The following is a 21,578-nucleotide window of genomic DNA, read 5'->3' on the forward strand; positions in this document are numbered from 1 at the left end:
AGCTAAAGGTTCCTATTGGAGCCATATCAGCATGTACTTTTCACCAATTTATAAATGTTGATGACTGAGGAGATTCTTGGACTTATGGAAAGAGTTTAGTCTAAGTGATCATGTCATGGGATATAACATTAAAACGTTCCTTCTATAAATAACATTTTGGAAGTATTATAAAAGAAACAAAAAAGTGGGACGGAGGATTAACAATTTATATTCCCTGCAAGTGATACTTACGATACACAGTAATGGTAAAGTTACAACTGACTGCATTGCTAGACAGATCTGTGGCTGTGTAGATCACAAGATATGTCCCATTCATAAACCTGTCCAAAGGACTGTAATTGGAAGTGACGTCTACAGCTCCAGAGTTGTCTTGAGCCGTGGGCGGGGTCCACGTGATGGTTGCATTCATGCCTGGATCTGCAAAGGCTTCTATGTCATCAGGGCACATTGGCAGTCGTGGCAACTCCACATCTACAATGCAAAAGAGGGACCTGGTTGACTAACTGACTCATGACTGATTGAACAAAATGTGTTGCCTATCTCACTGACTGATCGTCATTTGCAAATTACATTCCCATATCACATACATTCATGATCGAGAGCCCAACTTTTACTGGTCCATTTACTTTCCCGTACCATTTACAGCTGTATTGCAAACGAACTGTACTAGTGAAGTTGAGCAACAATATTCCTTTGGTGAGCTGGACAAGTTTCTCTGAAGATTTTGTTAAAGGTGCACATTGAACGGAAAAAAACCGGCAACTGAATACAACAAGGGTTATTTCGGATGCAGACAGTCGATATTAGCTCCCCTCGGTATTGTAAGTTGACAGTCAACTTCCAATAACTCAGGGAGCAAGTATTGACTGTCCAACCTCAAACCATGTGATGTTTGTGTACTGGCTATTTGTGAACTGGCTTACTGAGGACCACTATATATACAAGGCTTCCACGTGGGTCATGCAGCATACAACATGTGAATTAGTCTCGCATCAATTGTTTCTTGTACATAGTACTTCCCTGATACATTGGTAGACAATAGGTCAAATCTTCATGCAAATGGCAAAACTGGATTGTCTCTTTTCATCACGTTATATACCACTACAGCTTATAAACTTTTTTAGCCATTCGGAATCAATGGACTATATTTTCGCATAGTTTGGGACAAGCTTTATGCGGTTTGCCTTGGTTTATTTAACGACAAAACTATTTACCTAGAACAGTGACTGTAAAATCGCAGATGTCAATATTTCCCGCCTGGTAATTACCTAGAACAGTGACTGTAAAATCGCAGACGCCAATATTTCCCGCCTGGTAAACTATTTACCTAGAACAGTGACTGTAAAATCGCAGACGTCAATATTTCCCGCCTCGTCAAGGCAGGCGATAGTGACAGGAGTGTCGCCAATGCTGTATTCTTCATCAGACTTGGATGCTGTCAGAGTTACAGACCCTGCGTTGTCCTGGCAGACAGGCGTGGGCATTGTGTAGACTGCTGTTGATTGGCCTCGAGTGGTGTTCAGAGTGACGTCCATGGGGCAGTAGGTAATGTTAGGCATCTCATTATCTGTATAAAACAAACCAAGCACACCCAAAAATTGCTACAAACTTTGACGACTTGAGCTGTGCTGTTCTTTCAGTTTGCAGGTTTCTTTTAATTTGTCAAAGATTTGCTCTTGTTTTCGGCATTCATAACATAAAACAGCGATTGAAAGCACTGGCGTAAGTGAGGTACACTTATCAAGGAGGGGGTAACTTAAGAAGTCTCATATTTCTAGAGTGCATTGTGGAGGTTACTCATTTCGTTTCGATAAATAATCTCCTCTGTTTTAATTTGCTTCAATTCCCAAAAATATTGTTGGGCAGCACATACGGTACAGGCCTTGGTGGCTCAACCCCACCACACCTCCCACTTATACATCACTAATTTGAAGACACAAATTGAACTTTGATTATTAAGATTGCTGTTTGATACCTTCAACAGTTATATCGAAATTGCAGGTGGCATTATTCCCAGCAGCATCGTAAACAATGTATGCCACTGGCGTCCTCCCCAAGGGTAGACTGTCATCAGGTTGGTAGGTGGAGCTGTTCATTGTCACAGCTACGTTATCAGAGGCTTCAGGTAACATCCACTGCAGTGTAGATGTGGCTTGTCCGGGATCCACTGCAACTGTGATGCTCGAGCAGCTGCTGAAAAGTGGAGCCTCGGTATCTACAAACAAATGACAATTTTTTTATTGACATGACGTCAACTTTTCGTAAGATTCATTGATCTAAACTGCCCCAGATATTTAGGAATCAACAGGTAACTGTTGATTTTTTTTAACGATTCAAATTGATCACCATCTTACCTTCAACAGTGACGACAAATGAGCAATTGACTCTGTTTCCAGAGCCGTCAGTGGCAGTGTAGGTAACAGTGGTGTTCCCCAAAGGAAACACATCTCCTGGATCGTGTGTGTTTTCGTCACCAGCAACAGCCACATTGTCAAAGAAAATCGGCTCTTGCCAGTAGACAAGGGATGAACTCAGGCTAGGATCAGTACCGTTGACTCGGTCGGTTGGACAATTGGACACGGTTGGATCTTCAATGTCTGACAAGAACACGATGAAATATCAATCAAAATAACTCCAAATATTCTGTCACAGGTAAAATAACAATTTTTGGTGACCTCAAACACAAAGCTGTGAGTTCCATCAACCTTGATGAGCAATGACAAGATCCATAACGACCCTCAACCCTTTTGGATTTGAGGCGAGTGCCCATTTCCACATCTAGAAAAAATATGATCTTGCTCAACCACTGAAGTGGAGTTACGTCAGTTGAGTAAAACTTTCCGTAAAATGGGCTGCAGAACGTTTGCCCTTTTTTGTTTACACAGAATGGTCAAATGTTACTTACCCTCAACAGTCACAACGAAAGAGCAATTGTTCATGTTTCCAGCTTCATCGCTGATAGTGTAAGTGACTGTAGTGTTCCCGAATATAAACACGTCCCCTGGACTGTGAGTGTTGACGTTACTTGTGATGCCGACATTGTCTGAGAAAGAAGGTTCCCGCCAGTAGACGGCAGTTGAATTCTGGCTGGGTGCTGTGGTGTTGAATGAATCGGCCGGACAACTGATAAACATGGGAGCTTCTTTGTCTGTTAAGTGGGGATAAACAAAATTGTTTATGAAAATATATTTGTAACTTCTATATGAATTTAATCTTTCTGACAATAGGCTTAGCAGAGAGCATTAGTTTCAGAAATATTGAAATACATATACATGTATGTATTTCAAGTAGTACCATACTTTACTCTGGAATAGTTCTACATGTAGGTAAAAAGATAAACCTACTGCAAGTGCTTCTAAGGAATAAATTAAAAAATGTCTTTGCTTTAAAGGGACTAAAGAGCTACACAATTTCATGGCTTGAATGAACATGTTCTAATACTGACAAATTTCAATTTGGCACCGAAACCGAGGGCCTTGGTGCTGTCCAAGGGCGGATCCAGAACACAATTTTTTGGGGGGCCAAACAATTTTGGTCCCCCAAAAAAGTGGGTCTAAAAAATTACGGCGTGGAGTTCGGGGCCCGCTTAAGGTCCCCGAATTTTTTTTGGATTCGAGATGCTCTGTGGTGCGATCTGAGGCAATTTCTGACCACTTTAACCAATGTTTTTTTGAGGAAAAGATGGTGGTGTACTCATTGCCTGCCTTTATTGCGATGTCACATTTTGACCCGCCCCCCCTGGATCCGCCCTTGGTGTTGTCTTTTGTTGGAGAGGATTTAAAAAGAAAAGGTTCTCAATGTCATTCAATGACTTAGCACCAAGTGCATCGGTTTCACTATTCCAATTGGAATGTTTTTTTCAAGTGAGGCTTCACCTCACCGGCTTCACATGGCAAACGCCTACTTCAAAGGGCGAAGCCAAATTCACCTCGCTCGCTTCGAGGGGGATGGAGGCGGCTTCCCTGCCTGACCCACTTTGCGGGGAAAAAAACACACATATGCCCGAAACCAAACACACATATTGTGATCTATAATATACCGGTGACGGGCGTTTTTACCCCAAGAGCAACATTTCAGCTATATAGACCAATTTTCAGCTATACAATTTTTAACGGTTACACTCTAAAAATTAATTCGTCATTGAGGCCTCTTTGTTTGTCAAAATGAATAACTTTGTTTAGTAATTTCTGAATGACTAATTATCTGTTATGGAAGACTAATTTGCCGTCAGTGATGACTAAAATAAGTTGTCATTTTGACTAATGTACATTAGTTACGTGAATAAGAAAGTCATTGACTAACCTAAATTAGCCATCAGTGGTGGTTTTGACAAATGACGCGCAGTCAATGTCTCTGAAGAAAGATCGAATACTTGTCAAAATTAGTCATATATTCCTTCTGACTAATGAAGTTTGTTATTTTCCCGCCGTTGATGTGTTTAAAAAAAGCGGGACTCATCGATGATGTTTTGTTAGGCGTACGTGAATACGGATATGTTACACTCAGTTTGTCAGGCAGCCATTAAACGGACATCTTCCTTCCTTCGTTTCAACCATGACGAAGGTAGGCAAACTATGATTTCGTATGGAGTTGTTAATTGGACATGAGTTATGAAATGAGAGTACGGTTGTGAGGGAAGTAGGTTGAATTAGTAAGAATAAGCTGTAGCCTATAGATACCGAGTGAGACTCTTACACAATTTTATGCTTGTACTTAGGCACATCTTTATGCTGCAAAACCGTATGCGGTAGGCCTAATAGATACTCATGTCGTTGTGCAATTTCTTTGCAACACACTAGTGAGTCTGCTGTGCCAAACAATTCATGTACCAATTCCTAAACTAAATATACCAAAGATAGGAGGGGAACTATTGCATGATTAAGAACATTTCACGATTTTGTTGATTTTGAAATATGGACATTACATTTTGAGTAAAAAAAAACGAGGAGAAAAATAAATAATATGCAACAAAAAAAGAAAGATTTTCTCTGTGTGTTTCTTTTGCAGGTGTGAGCATGATGATGCAGTGGTAGATGCAAGGAGCTAAACACTGGCCCTGTGATCCAATTGCACAACGAGTGAGATACAAGTCAGCTGTGACCCCATTGTGACCCGGAGATGTACACATTATGGTGTACCATTAAGGACACTAGAACGGACACACAAAAAGTGCTAATTCAATGGATATTGTCTGGACTAAAGTGTGATTAGTCAGAAATTCAATTACAAATCGTGCAAGTCGCTTGACTACAGATTAGTCGTATCAAGCAGGTTTCTATTCTTGTCATATGACTATATTTTCTAGTCTGAGTCTGACTCTTGACTAATCTATAGTCATTAGTCATCAATACTCTGTGACTAATTTAGGTAAGTCGTACGAGACATATCACTGGACAATTTTTTTTTAGTCAAAATGACAAATTAATTTTTAGAGTGTACCTGGAGTGGCTGCTATTATCTGGGACACTCCAAAGCCCAAACCCACCACCCCCTCTCACCCGGTTGGGGGTGTCTACTTCATGAAACATATGCTAACCCACCAGAAGCTTACCTTCAATATTAACAAGAAATGAGCAGTTGGCCATGTTCCCAGCGCTGTCACTGACTGTGTAGGTAACGGTGGTGTTCCCCAAGGGGAACATGTCGCCTGGACTATGAGAGCTTTCATTTCTAACGACACCAACATTGTCAGTGAACGTGGGATCTTCCCAGAAGACAACAGAGGAATTCTGACCAGGATCCGTGCCGTTGACCACATAAATTGGACACAGTAACTCAGGAGGTTCGTCATCTGAAAACAAGTTTCAAAACAGAGACGGTAATCTTGAACCAACAAAATGAGAATCAGAAGATCACTGAAATCAAGACAAATATGTTGCTTAAAGGATAAAATGTTCTACAGAGTGACCCCCAAAAAGGCAAACCCGAAACATTTGCTTTTATTCAAAGACGCATTCTATGATGGTATATGTTATGGATATCAGATACCGTCATAAATTGGTTTTGATGTAGAGGTTATATTAACGACACGTACATGGAACCTTTTGTTTCATGTCAAAACTTGGAACTTCTTCATACTATTATGAGACATATACAAAAAATGTAACTTATACACTTTATAATGAAATTTTGCATTCGTTATCAGTTAAAGAATAGGCCCAGTCATTAAACCCCACCCCAATCATTTTTAACCAATCACAGCTGTGTAAAGTAAAAAATCAAACAAAAGTTTTACATGTCTTCAATTACGTATAATGCAGCAGCGAAGAAGCCAATGCGTAGCTGTCACTGCGCAATGGGCAGCGCTAAATGGTCATCTGTCTTTGGAACCCAAAACCTATATAACTTTCTGATAAATTGTTGGTAGAGCACTGAAATGGCAATCATGAGCTCGCAGGTTCGAATCCCCCATTCCAGTCAGTTTCTTTGTTCAACTTTGAATATTAAAAGCATCTGGCCACGCAAACTCACCTTCTACAAGCACGACGAATGAGCAGTTGTTGGTGTTCCCAGCGCCGTCACTGACATTGTAAGTGACGTTGGTGCTCCCAAGAGGAAAGATATCACCAGGGCTGTGGGAACTACCGTTGGTGACAACTCTAACATTATCCGTGACTACAGGCTCTTGCCAGTAGACGACGGATGAATTCATTCCAGGGTCAGTGGTGTTGACTACATTGCCGGGACAGATGTTGAAACGTGGTGGTTCATCGTCTGGAAATAGCAATGGGTACAGGAGGCGGAAAGTGAATTAAGATATTTTTTTTTAGAAATCCTTACAGATTACAAGAAGTTTAAAGATTGGAGTTAATTTCAAAACAATCAATTTTAAACATAGCGAAACGGTCCACTTTCTGCAGAATTGGATGGATGATGGTGATAGTAAAAATTGTGTTTTTGCATGACGAGACTGTTAGCACACAATCAAAATTAACGTCACTTTGCTTTCATGACTGAGGGCCACATAAGACAGTTACTGAATGAATCTCATTCCTTTTATAGGAACTACAGTCATTTTAAAAACAAGACTTCTATTGATCTTTACACGTATACACGTGGAACACGTTAAGTTGATCCCAAACCAGGCCCATTTCTTTTATTTGAGGTTTGGCATCAGGATAACATATAGAGATGTTCAATCTCTGGCACACTGACTTAGAAAGTCTCTAGCGAATGTTGTACCCCTGTGGCAGGAGTTGACATAATAAGCCTTCTCAAGATATCTTTAGTGGATACAATAGGACGATGCAATTTGGTTTTGGTAGATGTCTTTTGATTGTGTCTGCCATATCTCAAAAAGACTTACTGAATTTGGTACAACGGAAAACAAAAAATCTGAAATGCATGGCTACCGGTACTATAGTGGAAAAGTATCAACAGATAATTCACTAATTATCACGACCAGAAAAATGTTCTGACAATCTTCACTAACACATCATATTTCACTATCACAGACTTATTAATTTTACAAATTCATAAAGGAAACATGCTTCATGCAAACTTACCGACCACAGTGACGACAAAAGAGCAGTTGGCGGTATTCTGTGCTTCATCCGTTGCAGAGATAGTCACACTGGTGTTTCCAAGGTTGAAAGTGTCACCAGACTCGTGGCTGCTGACCACATTATCCACACCGACATTGTCCTGGTACTCTAGTGTCACCCATGTGACGTTTTTTGTGGCTTCGCCAGGATCCGTACCAGTTAGTATAACCTGTGGGCAATTGGAGAATGTGGGCGGCTCATCATCTGTCAACAAAAAAGATGAAAATACAGTTTTATTAAAAATGGGTCAAATAAAGTCCATTATCACCCTGTGATAGAATATGGGTTGATTTGAGGCAAAAATAGACAAACCAATCAACTGGCTTCTGATGTCAGTCGTCAATTGACACATTTTTATCTTCATTTTTTATTTTGAAAGTGCGGGAACCACTTCGGATGACAAAAATCTTTCCATTACATAAGGCCAAAAAAAAAAGTCTCTAGTTTCTGGTATGCGCGCGCTTCGCCGTTGCCATGCGCGTCGGAAAAATGAAAAAGGTTTTTTTCAATGAAAGATGATGTCTCAAAACCGCCAAACTCACTCGTTTGACTGGAATCCTGCTGCTGCACAATTTTAACGTTATCTTTAGATGGGGTTATGATTGAGAATAAGCTTTATGTGGCCTCTCTGGACTCCCATATATTTTCACTAAGTTTAGTCGGGCACCATTTGCAGTCATCAGCCGACATTTGAAGCAAAAAAAAAGGTAAAAAAAAAAACCAGCCGCGTCGCCGCACCACTTTTTGGGCAAGCTCCATACCAGAAACCAGAGACTTTTTTTTGCCTAAAGTGTAAAATACGAAAAATAAAGTCAAAATAATTCTAAATATTACCTTGGACGGTGACCAGGAATGTGCAGTTTGCCATGTTACCGGAGATATCAATGACATTGTACATGACGGTGGTGTTCCCCAGTGGGAATACGTCACCTGGCCTGTGTGTACTTTCATTTGCAGATACTCTGTCATTGTCAGTGAATGTGGGCTCTTGCCAGTAGACTGTGGCATTACTCAAGCCAGTGTCGGTTATGTTGGTTATATCAGCTGGACATCCGATAATAGTAGGAGCTTCCAAGTCTGTAAAATAAACCAAAACAACAGACTCAACAATAGAATGCGGAGTCAAGGATTATGTGCAGGATTGGCAATCTCCTGTCCGAATATTTTAAGGCCAACAGGGGCACTTATGGCTTCTTACTAGGGCCCCTTGAACAAAGACATTGACAAACTGGGGAACCGCTAACATAGGGCTGGATAGCTGAGTTGGTAGAGCAGCAGAACAGCTATCTGGAGGTCACAGGTTCAAACCCCACTCGAGCTAATTTCCTTATTCAAATTTTAAAAATTCTTAAATTTACTTTTAAAAATCCACAAATCTGTGGCAAAAAAGGGAAACTGTAAATTAAACAAAATGAGATATCATAACTTGTCTGCAGTCAGCGGCAGCAGAACGCTTTTCAAACGTGGGGGGGGGGGATCAAAGTTAAAGTCTTAATTCCCTTACTCAAAAAAAATTACAGTACGTAGACCTATTCCTGAAATAGTCTCAATAAAGCCGTATAGTTAGGTTATTTTTCACTTGAGAGAGCCCTTCGGCCTCCGGCACACCCCCGGCAGTAACCTCTCTGGGTCCGCCCTTGCATTTGACTAGTTAGGCCTCTGAAAAGGGACCCTTTTGTTATCATGAGAGGGACACTGTTTACTTTTGATGGCCAGTTCAATGACCATTTATTCGCTTAAGTAGCACTTTTATTTTTGTACAGGCCCGTTTTTGAGAGGCTATTTTGCATTACAAGAGAGGAGACAATTTGTAATACTTTCATGTGTGCGTTTGAGGGGCAGTTTGTTTCCATCTCGAGGGGGCACATTTATCGGGGGAAAATCGGGGGTGGGTACCGCCACCCCTGTTTGCAGTTCATGTAAATAGTAGAAGGTAGAAGTGTTTGAATACTGATGGGATATTCTATTTTCACTATTTCTTAAGGATTCAATGTTCAGACAAACAAAGGCCTTTGTTTAGACATGACAAAGATAAATCAAAATAAGTTAAGTTTGCTTCTAGCTTTGCCTAAATATGAGTTATAATTCATAGAGTGTTTGTACTGACCAACAACTTGAACTTCAAATTCGCATATGGCAGTATTTCCAGCAGCGTCATAAGCAATGTATTGGATGGTGGTATTTCCAATGGGAAGCAATGCTGGACTTGTATAGGACGAATTGACTGCGGTAACTGCGACGTTATCTGTAGCCACAGGAGCAACCCACTCATAGCTGGCCGTGTTGTTACCGGGGTCGGTAGCGAGAGGATGCACGGGAGACTGTGGACAGCCAGTGAATACTGGACTCTCTTCATCTAGAAAGCACAAACATTACACAGAACAAGGAAAAAGTTAAACGTGTCTTAATTTCGGATCAACACTTGAAGATAAGGTCATCCTTGGATGGGACTGAACAACAATAGCGTGAAATGTAGGCCCAAGTTATCTTTCAAACGTGTCTCTTTGGGAAGATGGGTGCTACAATTTAACAAAGAATATCGTATTTTGAGGTCAATCGTCACTTATACCAAAAAAAAAATCGAAAAAAGTTTGTTTGACATTCCCCTTCAGGCCATCAGCCTCTGTCCAAAATTTTGGCAACCGGTATCAAATGAGGGGAATAATCCTCATAGCGATTTTTGGCAAGGTATACACCTCCATATTTGGAAAATATGTGATAGCACTGCAGCGGTGGCAGCTTTTGGGGTGCTATCACCTTTTTTTCAAAATGTCCATCAAAATGCTTGTTACCACTCTTGGGGCGGTATACCTTGCGCATGCGCACTATAATCATTTGTGCCCTAATTCGATACCGACCAAACCCCCAGGCTGATGGCCTACTCCATCCCTGGAACCAGTATCGTTTTTGCATTTTCTTTCAGCAAGATCGATTCTGTCCCTAATTCCTGATACACTTGTCAAGACATCAAATAAAATACCTACATGGTCGCATAATCAACCTAATATGTGTCTATGTCAATACATATTTCATATGTCTCTTTTAGTATATCATGGGGGAAATTCTTATTGGATAGCATATACAGTTTCGTTATGTAACCTACCATTAATAATCAAAGTAAAGACACAAGGTTCAGCACTGTTTCCCGACGCATCTGTTGCATTGTAGCTGATCAACATTTCTCCAGAGGAGAAATACGCTGGCAGCATAATTTGTGGGTCAGACACCGGAACGATTACTTCACCAGAATTATCCTCAACTCTCGGTACGGCAAAATCGACAAGAGCCCTGCTCTGTCCTGCCGCAAGTGTATACTGCAGCCTATTTGGGCATGTGATAAACACAGGAACACCAATATCTGCAAAGGACAAACGGAAGACAAAAAATGACCCAAAACTTGCATTTTACAATTAGATACAAAACGAACACTGCAAATAGAGTATTATGAAAAAGAATTCAAGGTATGAACTGGTGAGGAACATGTCATGGTGAGGATGATTGTTTAGTTACGCAAGGGCCTCATTCCTATAACTTAGGCTAAAGAGAACGAAAATTGATGTCTGGGTTATCGGACTCGCCGAGCTAGTTAGCGATATTCAACACCAAAAGGAATGACGTGAATAGAGGGCGGGTATTGTATTTTGAGGGAAATTATGAGGTAAAACGATGTTGAAGACAACAAAACACAACACTGAAAATAAAGTTGGTGATCACTGCAAATGCACAGTAGATGCGAAAAGCCACATTGATTAGCATTATTGCATCAGTATTTTCTAGAAATAGATAAAATTGTTTAAGATTTCACAAACATAATGGGTCATTAGAATTAAAAGAAGACTGCTTAAGGTTACGCAAGTCATTTCGGAACGATCAAAAGACTCTAGGGATCATAAGCTAATCCTCTAGGAAGCAAAACACAATTGCCACACTGAGGTATAGTCGGACTCTAAATCATCGCGGCATCTCTATTATCATTGGATGAGACATTTCTTTGTTTGTGTTGCCAAAACTCCTTCAAGTGGCGGTTTTTATCTTGTTTAGGCATTAAGGACTTTATGCTGAGTTGTATAAAAAGAACGATTTAAAAATGGTGTGTCTTTCGGGACTGTTAATGACGTTTTACAGATATCCACGTTTTCCAAAACTTGCAGATTTTCCCTCACCGTGTCTGCTAAAAGGTATCGTCGATATGTTAACATAAATCTTTAATGGTGCACTTTGCAAGACAGTTCCATTGTCTGGTTCCCATTCTACAGCTGTAAACGCAAAATGACGTCGAAGGACGATATTTCCACCGCGAAATCGTTTTACGGAATCAAAATAAGGACGGCGCGTTAGCAATAAAACGGCGCACCGTGTAAAGTGAATTGTGCCCCCACACTTGCCAATCAGTAGACTTGTCTAAGTGCTTTTTGTCTCTTTTCGTGGGAAGTGGCAGACTCTTAAGAAATCATCCTGCAGGCCTTACAGGGAAATATTAGACTTTATTCAGGGGATGTTTTGGTCAAACATTAACTATGAATAAAGAAGTTGAGATCGATATAAAAACCACTTCCCTTCCGGCCGCCTCGCCTACCGCGATAATATGGAGTCCAACTCCGTTCGCATATTCCGAGCATGTCTACTTTCACAGGCATCGTACATGGAATCATTCACACCACCGTCGAATTTGATTTAAATCAATTTGAAAAGAAGGGTTATACAACACAAAAGAGAGGACAATTCAGGACGGTTGGGGAGCAATCTCTATTCCGATCGGGAAACGTGGTTCGTACCACGATAAAACAACGTCCCATCCTATATTTTTGAATCTGCACTATTTGGCTGCTTACCTCCTAACCAGCCAAGCAATCTATTTACCCAAGAATGATGGAAGTAAATGTCTTTATGATTGAAGTCCTGAAACATTTCATCTCATTTTGTCAAAGCCAATTAATCGTGGCATTCTGAAGAACCTACGTTGCGTTTGTGTTTGCGTTTGCATTTGTGTTTGCGTTGTGTTCGCGTTTGCATTCCCGTTCCCGTTTCCGTCAATTCAAAACTTCTTTTTACATACTCTCCACAAGTAAGTCGAATTAAGTTTTCAAATAAAAAAGGGTTATTATAAAAATTGAATAAATAATAATAGTACATATATCTGAAATTACAAACGACTAACTGTATAACAGGAGGGTGAGAAGTATGGGGCTGTTCATTTAAACCGAGGCTTGTGTAGAACAGCCTAACACATATAAACAGACAATACTGGTATACAATATTGGTATACCCACCAATCACAGTAATGTTGAAGACACATGTTGTTGCCGTGTTGTTTGCAGTATCCGTGAATGCATATGTGACCTCTGTGACCTGAACAGCAGTGAAGTTATCCCCAGGGTTATGTGATGAGGAAACTGTTATATTTTCCGTCGAGTCGACGTTATCGGTTGCGTTTGGTGGAGTCCACGTGAAGCTCAGTGTTGCCTCGGCTGTCTCATTTACCATATTTTGAGGACAGTATACAATCACAGGGGCTTCAACATCTGTTAGTGCAAAGCAAAAAGCACATTAATCCATTTCTCAATTAAGCGTCTTCGCGAAAGTGAAGTAAACACTCATAATCGCAGCTGTAAGCAATTCATTTTGATCAAGTGCAAACCGTGATTCCAGAGGAATGTGAAATCGGAGCACATGCTATTTAAAGACCAGTGATATTATATAACTAAGCCTCTCCATTAGCCATTACATTTTGTGCTTCCGAACACTCCTAAGGCCTTTTACAAAAAAACAACGTGACACACAGACGTGGGACAGACATATGAGACAGACATACATCAGACAGACAAAAAGCGTAGGATCTGCTAATATAGGATGTCGCTGTTATTGTTTACTTTGTGTTTTTTTCCTCTTGTTTCTTGTTTGTAACTTTTTTTTGTATGTCTTTCTGTATTTATGTTCCAGTTTATCATTCCTTCATTAACTCTCGTCTCGTATTATCGTTTAAGATCTTCTTATTTCGGTCTATTTCTGTTTTGTCTTTCAAGTCTTGTCATCCATGTCTCGTTGTAAATTGTGTTCTTTCTTTGAGTCTCGTCTTCTTTTGTCTCACCTTCTAGTTCTTTCTTAATTACGTATCGTCTTAACTCGTCATGTCCTCCTTTTTTTCTCCTTTTGTTTCGTCTTGCCTTTTGTCTATAAACGTTCTGCTTTTGTCGTTTTTGTTTTTTTATCAAATGTACGCTTTATCCTTTCCGTTTTCACTGATAGTGTTTAATGTTAAAGTTTACTTGATATTTTCATTAATGTAGTTTATCTAGTTTTTCTTGTGTTAATTGTCAGTTGTATCTTTATTTTTATATTCAGTTTTGTTGTATTGAATCATATTTTATGGTTGGCATAGGTCTGGTTATACATATATTTTGATGGGAGTTTCTTACTTGTGTACAGTGGAATCTGGCGACCAGAATTATAAGCTTTTGATGTCAAGCTCATGCGCATGCCACACGCATTCTTAGAGATGAAGCGCATGCGCATTTTGGTATTCCTATTAGTCGAAGGAGCCTGGGGCATATTTGTGTGCAAGTGTTCTTGGGTGTTTCATTGTCTCTGACTTGGATACAAACTACTATTAACCCCCCCCCCCCAATTTATTGTCTCATGTTTATAAATGATTTACGTTTATTGATTAAAAATATAAGTGCCATTTTCCCCCCCCACTTCTCTGTCTCCATTACAGGCTTCTTTGGGAAAACACCAGCTCCGCTAGGCACGATGTATCAGCCTTTGCTCAACAGTACTGAACGTTAATTAATGTTGGTCATAAACATTTCTTGTCCATGCACGATGTTCCTCCATTGACAGCCCTTTGAGTAATCACATCAGCCAAAACTGAGGGTGAAGTTATTTGTGTTCTTGTTTTCTTGTTCACGATTTTTATCACTTGTATAATGACAACTCGTTGATGTATATGCCCCGCTGATGTATATGATTTTGCTTCAAGAACATGTACATTTTGCAGGTTTTTCTGAAATAAGTACTGAATAGAAATTGCCTTGATTTTGTTTTACTCTAAATTATCTCATTTGCCGCCTGCATAAACATTATTACAACAGTGTCCATAACTAAGGACATGAAAATGATGCATAAATGGGAGATGTAATGTTCAATCCCCATTTTATGTATCAAAATGCCCTGGCCAATACTGTCAGCACTTTCAATGAGTTGAAATTCTGGTAAAAGGGCAGACATCAAACACAATTCAAAACTGAACTTTTCATTTTAAATGTTCAAATTTTTTCAGGAAAGATGCAAGCACGTGTAATTTATGAAATCATATAATCAAAAAATATCATTTGATGATTTTTGTTTTAATTTTTAAAAGAATTTATCATCAACTTAGTTGTAAAAAAGTAACAGTAGATGAATAAAGTAGCATTCATATGTACATTAAATTCAAATACATTGTAACTCAAATGTTTTGTTTGTATTAATGCATGGTTGTTGGAGGAATTCAACGCACGCATCTGAATGTATAATCCGTGGTTAACCGTTGATTGTAACCATTGCTATTATCCACGATATACCATTCAGTTGAACCAATGGTATGATCGCGTGGCACTATTGGTGTTATCAAAACCATTTAATTGATACATTGGTACATGATCCATGGTATATCATTGAAAGGAACCATTGATGTCATCAGTGGTACACCATCAATTTGAACCATTTGTACCATTGAGTGCTGCCAATGGTTTAATCCATGGTATACCATTCAGTGGAACTATTGGTCTTATCAATGGTATACCATTGAGCTATACCAATGGTATGATCCATGGTATACCATCATACCACTGAGCTGAACCAATGGTTCCATTCAATGGTATACCATTCAGTGGAACCAATGGTTTAATCAATGGTATACCATTCAGTGGAACCAATGGTTTAATCAATGGTATACCATTAAGTGAATCAAATGGTATCATCAGTGGCACAAATGGTAAACTCAATAGTATTCCAATGGTAGCGTTCCAAAACACCATTGCAATGGTGATCAACGGTAATCAATGGTAAATTAATGGTATAATTCTATTGTCAGTTCAATGGTAATTACCATTGGTAAACCATTGTCTCAATCAATGGTAAAGTGAATGGTAATTTTAAAAATTTTCATTGGTATACCATTGATTTTTGTGTAAGGGTATGTACTACCTCAGTGCCACTCGCACGAGCCTTGGGCAAGAGCAGAAAATGGCTGCCGCCGGATTGATTATATACTTGACAGCTACTGAAAAAAACTTCATTTTTTGCTATGAATAAATATTCCAAACAAATAAAATATATAATAAATAACTCGAAGTTCAGTCGAAGTCTCTTTCAATATGACATTACATTTGTGTTGCTTAAAAAAACCCAACACACTTACCTATGACTGTGATGGTGAAATTACATGACCCTTCATTGCCAGCGACATCAGTAGCATTGCATGTCACTGTCGTCAAACCTAATGCATAAGTTCCATTGGACACTACAATGTTGCCAGCTTCATCTTGACATGTGATGTTACTGGAATCAAATACGTCCACATTGTCAGTAGCTGATGGCTGTGGTGACCAGGGTACAATGGCAGTTGACAGTCCACTGTCTGTACTCATGGATGGGACACTACTAGGACAAGTGACTTCCGGAGCTTCAGTATCTGCAAATTAAGATAAGAAATCATGAAAGTTGCTTTCTCAGGAATTAACTTTCTTTGTGGGTGTGTGAGACAAAACCAAAAGACAAACCGACTCATCCTTGCGAGGCCTACATGATTATTCATACTAATTTTAACAAAAGCAGTTGTTCGTTTTTAAATAACGCATTCAAGGTCAAAATTCATCAAATAGCGCTCTTCTATCAATCATCCATCCAACGACTGCCTCCTCCGATCCTTCCCTCCAGCCGACAACCTTATCCCTATCTTGCCCTTTAACACTTGCTCTTATTAATTGTGTGTGAAACAAAACCGAAGACCATTAACCAACTCATCCGTGCAAAGCCTACAACATTATTCATACTTATTTCAACAAAGCAGATGTTTCTTTTAAAATATCCCATTCAATGGTCAAATTCGTCCAGAAAAAATCAATCAAATTTGTTGATGGTTGCCCACAAATAGAAATTCTTCAATTTAACCAAAAACGAGATTTTTTTTAAAAGATAACGCTCTACAATCAATCAATTCTTCAATCACTTCTTCCTCTGCTCCTTCCCGCCAGCCGACAAACATATCCCTTTCTTGCCCTTTGACACTTTCATTTTACTCAGCCTTTATATGAATAACACGCTTCAAAAATGGAAGACAAACACTGCTGAATATGACAAAAAAATACCTTCAATCAGTGAGCCTGCGACTTACACACTTACCAATGACTGTGATGGTTAAATTACACGACCCTTCATTGCCAGCGACATCAGTAGCATTGCATGTCACGATCGTCAAACCTAATGCATAAGTTCCATTGGACACTACAATGTTGCCAGCTTCATCTTGACATGTGATGTTACTTGAATCAAAGACGTTCACATTGTCAGTAGCTGATGGCTGTGTTGACCAGGGTACCGTGGCAGTTGACAGTCCACTGTCTGTACTCATGGATGGGACACTACTTGGGCAAGTGACATCCGGAGATTCAGTATCTGCAAGTAAGGATTAGAAATCACGAAAGGTGCTTTCTCTTTGTATCTCAGGAATTAATAAAAGCCAAAACTATTTATCTCCTTGTGTGTGAGTTAAAACCAAAGACTAACCAACTAATCCTTTCAAGGCCTACAAGATTTTTAGTACTTATTTTAACAAAAGCACTTGTTCATTTTTAAATAACGCATTCAAAGTTCAAATTCATCAAGAGAAATAAATCATATTTCTTGATGATTACAAACAGTGATTGTTCAAGTTATCAAAAATTTTGTAATAAGATGTTGTTGTTTACAATTAAAGATAACGCTCTTCAATCAATCATGCATTCAATCACTTCCTCCTCCGCTCCTTCCCGCCAGCCGACAACTTTAATAATAATAATATATAATATCGAAGTCTTATATAGCGCATGTATCTACCAACTTTTAGGTACTCAAGGCGCTGGAGATATGTCTATTATTAAAGAAAGGTAAATAAAGTTTATGAGAAATATGAGACCCATTATGTAGCACCTTATAAGGGTTTACAAGGTGCTGCGGCGCATATTGCAGCCACTGCCAGAAACACCGGGACGAACCCCTTCTCTTAGCGGTAAGTGTTACTGTGTTCTTTAACGTGCAACAACACACGAGACCTACGGCTTGACGTCCCATCCAAAGGACGGAGCAATAATGGTAAAGTGCCTTGCTCAAGAGCACAAGCACCATGTTCCAACGGTCAGGATTCGAACCCATGTACCACGGCACACGAGTCGAACCCCGTAACCATTGAACCACAGCACCCAAACTTCATCCCATCCTTGCCCTTTTACACTTTCATTTTACTGAGCCTTTAGGATTGAAAGTACTTTTATAAAATGGGAGACAAAAAATGCTGAATGTGACCAAAAATACACCCTCCACCAGAAAGCCTGTGACTTTTACTGGAACACACTCACCTATGACTGTAATGGTGAAATTACATGAATCTTCATTGCCAGCGACATCAGTAGCATTGCATGTCACTGTCGTCAAACCTAACGCATAGGTTCCATTGGAAACTACAATGTTGCCAGCTTCATCTTGACATGTGATGTTACTGGAATCAAATACGTCCACATTGTCAGTAGCTGATGGTTGAGGTGACCAGGGTACAATGGCAGTTGACATTCCAATGTCTGTACTCATGGATGGGACACTACTTGGACAAGCGACATCCGGAGTTTCAGTATCTGCAATTAAGGATTAGAAATCATAAATCTTGCTTTCTCTTTGAATCTCAGGAATTAACAAAAGCCAAAAGCTTTGGTCTCCTAGTGTGTGTGTGAGACAAAACCAAAAGACTAACCGACTCATCCTTGAGAGGCCTACATGATTATTCATTCTTATTTTAACAAAAGCATTTGTTTCGTTATTATATGACACATTTAAAGATTAAAATTCATCAAGAGATATCCTTGTTTATGAGCACAGAAAGTAAAACTTCAAGTTATCAACAAGTTTATATTGACATTTTGGTGTTTGGAATTTAAAATAACACTCTTCCATCAATCATTCATCCAACAAATTTGTCCTCTGTTCCTCTCCTCCAGCCAACAACCTTATCCCTTTCTTGCCCTTTTACACTTTCATTTTACTCAGCCTTATAGATTGACAGTACTTTTCTCAACTGAAAGACAAAATGTGGTGAACTTGACCAAAGATACACCCACCAGAGAGCCCGTGACCTACAGGAACACACTTACCTATGACTGTGATGGTGAAATAACATGAATCTTCATTGCCAGCGACATCAGTAGCATTGCATGTCACTGTCGTCAAACCTAATACATAAGTTCCATTGGACACTACAATATTGCCGGCTTCATCTTGACATGTGATGTTACTGGAATCAAATACGTCCACATTGTCAGTAGCTGATGGCTGTGTTGACCAGGGTACAATGGCAGTTGACATCCCACTGTCTGTACTCATGGAAGGAACACTAGTGGGACAAGTGACTTCCGGAGTTTCAGTATCTACAAATTAAGGATTAAAAAATCATGAAAGTTGCTTTCTCTTGGTATGTCAGGAATAAGCAAAAGTCAAAAACTTTGATTTCTATGTGTTTGAGACAAAACCAAAAGACTAACCGACTCATCCTTGCAAGGCCTACAAGATTTTTTCATCCTTATTTTAACAAACACACTTTTATCCTTATTGCACATTCAAAGGTAAATATTCATGAAGAGAAAAAAAATCAAATTTCTTGATGATCACAAACAATAATTCTTCAAGTTATTTTGAAGTTTTTAATGAGATGATGTTGTTTGGAATTAAAAGTAGCACTCTTCTATCAATCATCCATCCAACAACTGCCTCCTCTGTTCCTTCCCTCCAGCCGACAACCTTATCCCTATCTTGCCCTTTAACACTTGCTCTTATTGAATTGTGTGTGAAACAAAACCGAAGACCATTAACCGACTCATCCTTGCAAGCCTACAACATTATTCATACTTATTTTAACAAAACTAGATGTTCCTTTTTAAAGAACCCATTCAAAGGTCCAAATTCATCAAAAAAAAATAAAATCAATCAAAATTGTTTGTGCTTGCCCACAAACATGACAAACACAAATGACCCAAAATTGTGTAACCAGACTTTGTTGATTGGATTAAAAATAGCACTCTTCTAATAATCATTCATCCAACAACAAATTCTTCCTCTGTTCCTTTCCTCCTGCCGAAAACCCCATCCCTTTCTTGCCTTTTGACACTTTCATTTTACGCTGCCTTTATGATGAACTCCAATAATAGAAAACAAAAGCTGCTGAATATGACGAAAGTAACAATCAGTAAGCCTGCGACTTAGAGGAACACACTTACCAATGACTGTGATGTTGAAATTGCATGACCCTTCATTGCCAGCGACATCAGTAGCATTGCATGTCACTGTCGTCAAACCTAATGCATAAGTTTCATTGGACACTACAATGTTGCCAGCTTCATCTTGACATGTGATGTTACTGGAATCAAAGACGTCCACATTGTCAGTAGCTGATGGCTGTGGTGACCAGGGTACAATGGCAGTTGACATCCCACTGTCTGTACTCATGGGAGGGACACTAGTGGGACAAGTGACTTCCGGAGTTTCAGTATCTGCAAATTAAGGATTAGAAATCATGAAAGTTGCTTTCTCTTGGTATTGTCAGGAATCAGCAAAAGCCAAAAACTTTGATTTCCGTGTGTGTGAGACAAAACCAAAAGACTAACTGACTCATGATCCTTGCGAGGCCTACAAGATTAGTCATAATTATTTGAACAAACGCATTTTTAACTTTTATCCTGATGGCACATTCAAAGGTAAAAATTCATCAAGAGAAATAAATCAAAGTTCTTGATGATCACAAACAATATTTCTTCAAGTTATCTTAAAGTTTTTAATGAGATGCTGTTGTTTGGAATCAAAAATAGCACTCGTCTATCAATCATCTATCCAGCTACTGTTTTTTCCGTTCCTTCCCTCCAGCCGACAACCTTATCCCTTTCTTGCCATACACTTGCTCTTATTTAATTATGTGTGAAACAAAACCAAAGACCATTAACCGACTCATCCTTGCAAGGCCTACAACATTATTCATACTTATTATAACAAAAGTAGTAGTTCCTTTTTAAAGAACCTATTCAAAGGTCAAAATTCGTCAAAAAAAAGAAAGAAAGAAAGAAATCAAATTTGTTGATGCTTGCCAACAAACACAAATTACCCAAATTTTGTAACCAGACTTCGTTGTTTGGAATTAAAAATAGCACAATACTATCAATATTTCATCCAACAAATTTCTCCTCTGTTTCTTCCCTCCTGCCGACAACCTTATCCCTTTCTTGCCCTTTGACACTTTCATTTTACTCAGCCTTTATGATGAACAACATTCTTCAAAAATATATATCTTCAAAAATAGCAGACAAAATAAAGATATCTTTAAAATTTGCAGACTAAAACTGCTGCATATGACCAAAAAAATATCCCTCGAATCATGTGAGCCTGCGGCTTACAGGAACACACTTACCAATGACTGTGATGGTGAAATTGCATGACCCTTCATTGCTAGCGACATCAGTAGCATTGCACGTCACTGTCGTCAAACCTAATGCATAAGTTACATTGGACGCTACAATGTTGCCAGCTTCATCTTGACATGTGATATTACTGGAATCAAATACGTCCACATTGTCAGTAGCTGATGGCTGTGGTGACCAGGGTACCGTGGCAGTTGACAGTCCACTGTCTGTACTCATGGATGGGACACTACTAGGACAAGTGACTTCCGGAGCTTCAGTATCTGCAAATTAAGGATTAGAAATCATGAATCTTTCTTTCTCTTTGTATCTCAGTAATTAACAAAAGCCAAAAGCTTTGATT

At 39.2% G+C, this 21,578-nt stretch overlaps 1 protein-coding gene across 8 annotated transcripts in view; it reads right to left on the reverse strand.

Moving 5' to 3' along the window:
- The window catches only part of LOC119741140, a 71,427-nt gene that overhangs the window by 27,837 nt on the left and 22,012 nt on the right, over positions 1-21,578 (reverse strand). For 2 of the 8 annotated variants that reach the window (XM_038216832.1, XM_038216830.1), the window contains exons 13-30: positions 21,226-21,498; positions 20,045-20,317; positions 18,926-19,198; positions 18,140-18,412; positions 16,929-17,201; positions 15,946-16,218; positions 12,815-13,066; positions 10,648-10,902; positions 9,652-9,900; positions 8,379-8,621; positions 7,506-7,748; positions 6,472-6,714; positions 5,552-5,791; positions 2,906-3,148; positions 2,355-2,597; positions 1,976-2,215; positions 1,328-1,567; positions 232-471 (exon numbers count right to left, since the gene is read on the reverse strand). In XM_038216832.1, the coding sequence (XP_038072760.1) occupies positions 232-471; positions 1,328-1,567; positions 1,976-2,215; positions 2,355-2,597; positions 2,906-3,148; positions 5,552-5,791; positions 6,472-6,714; positions 7,506-7,748; positions 8,379-8,621; positions 9,652-9,900; positions 10,648-10,902; positions 12,815-13,066; positions 15,946-16,218; positions 16,929-17,201; positions 18,140-18,412; positions 18,926-19,198; positions 20,045-20,317; positions 21,226-21,498 (4,569 nt within the window). The remainder of the gene's footprint in view (positions 1-231; positions 472-1,327; positions 1,568-1,975; positions 2,216-2,354; positions 2,598-2,905; positions 3,149-5,551; positions 5,792-6,471; positions 6,715-7,505; positions 7,749-8,378; positions 8,622-9,651; positions 9,901-10,647; positions 10,903-12,814; positions 13,067-15,945; positions 16,219-16,928; positions 17,202-18,139; positions 18,413-18,925; positions 19,199-20,044; positions 20,318-21,225; positions 21,499-21,578) is intronic. The other 6 variants (XM_038216833.1, XM_038216835.1, XM_038216834.1 and 3 more) reach the window with 6 other exon arrangements.

The sequence above is a fragment of the Patiria miniata genome, unplaced genomic scaffold (assembly GCF_015706575.1).
Source record: "Patiria miniata isolate m_02_andy unplaced genomic scaffold, ASM1570657v1 HiC_scaffold_5, whole genome shotgun sequence".
NCBI classification, from domain to species: Eukaryota; Metazoa; Echinodermata; class Asteroidea; order Valvatida; family Asterinidae; genus Patiria; species Patiria miniata.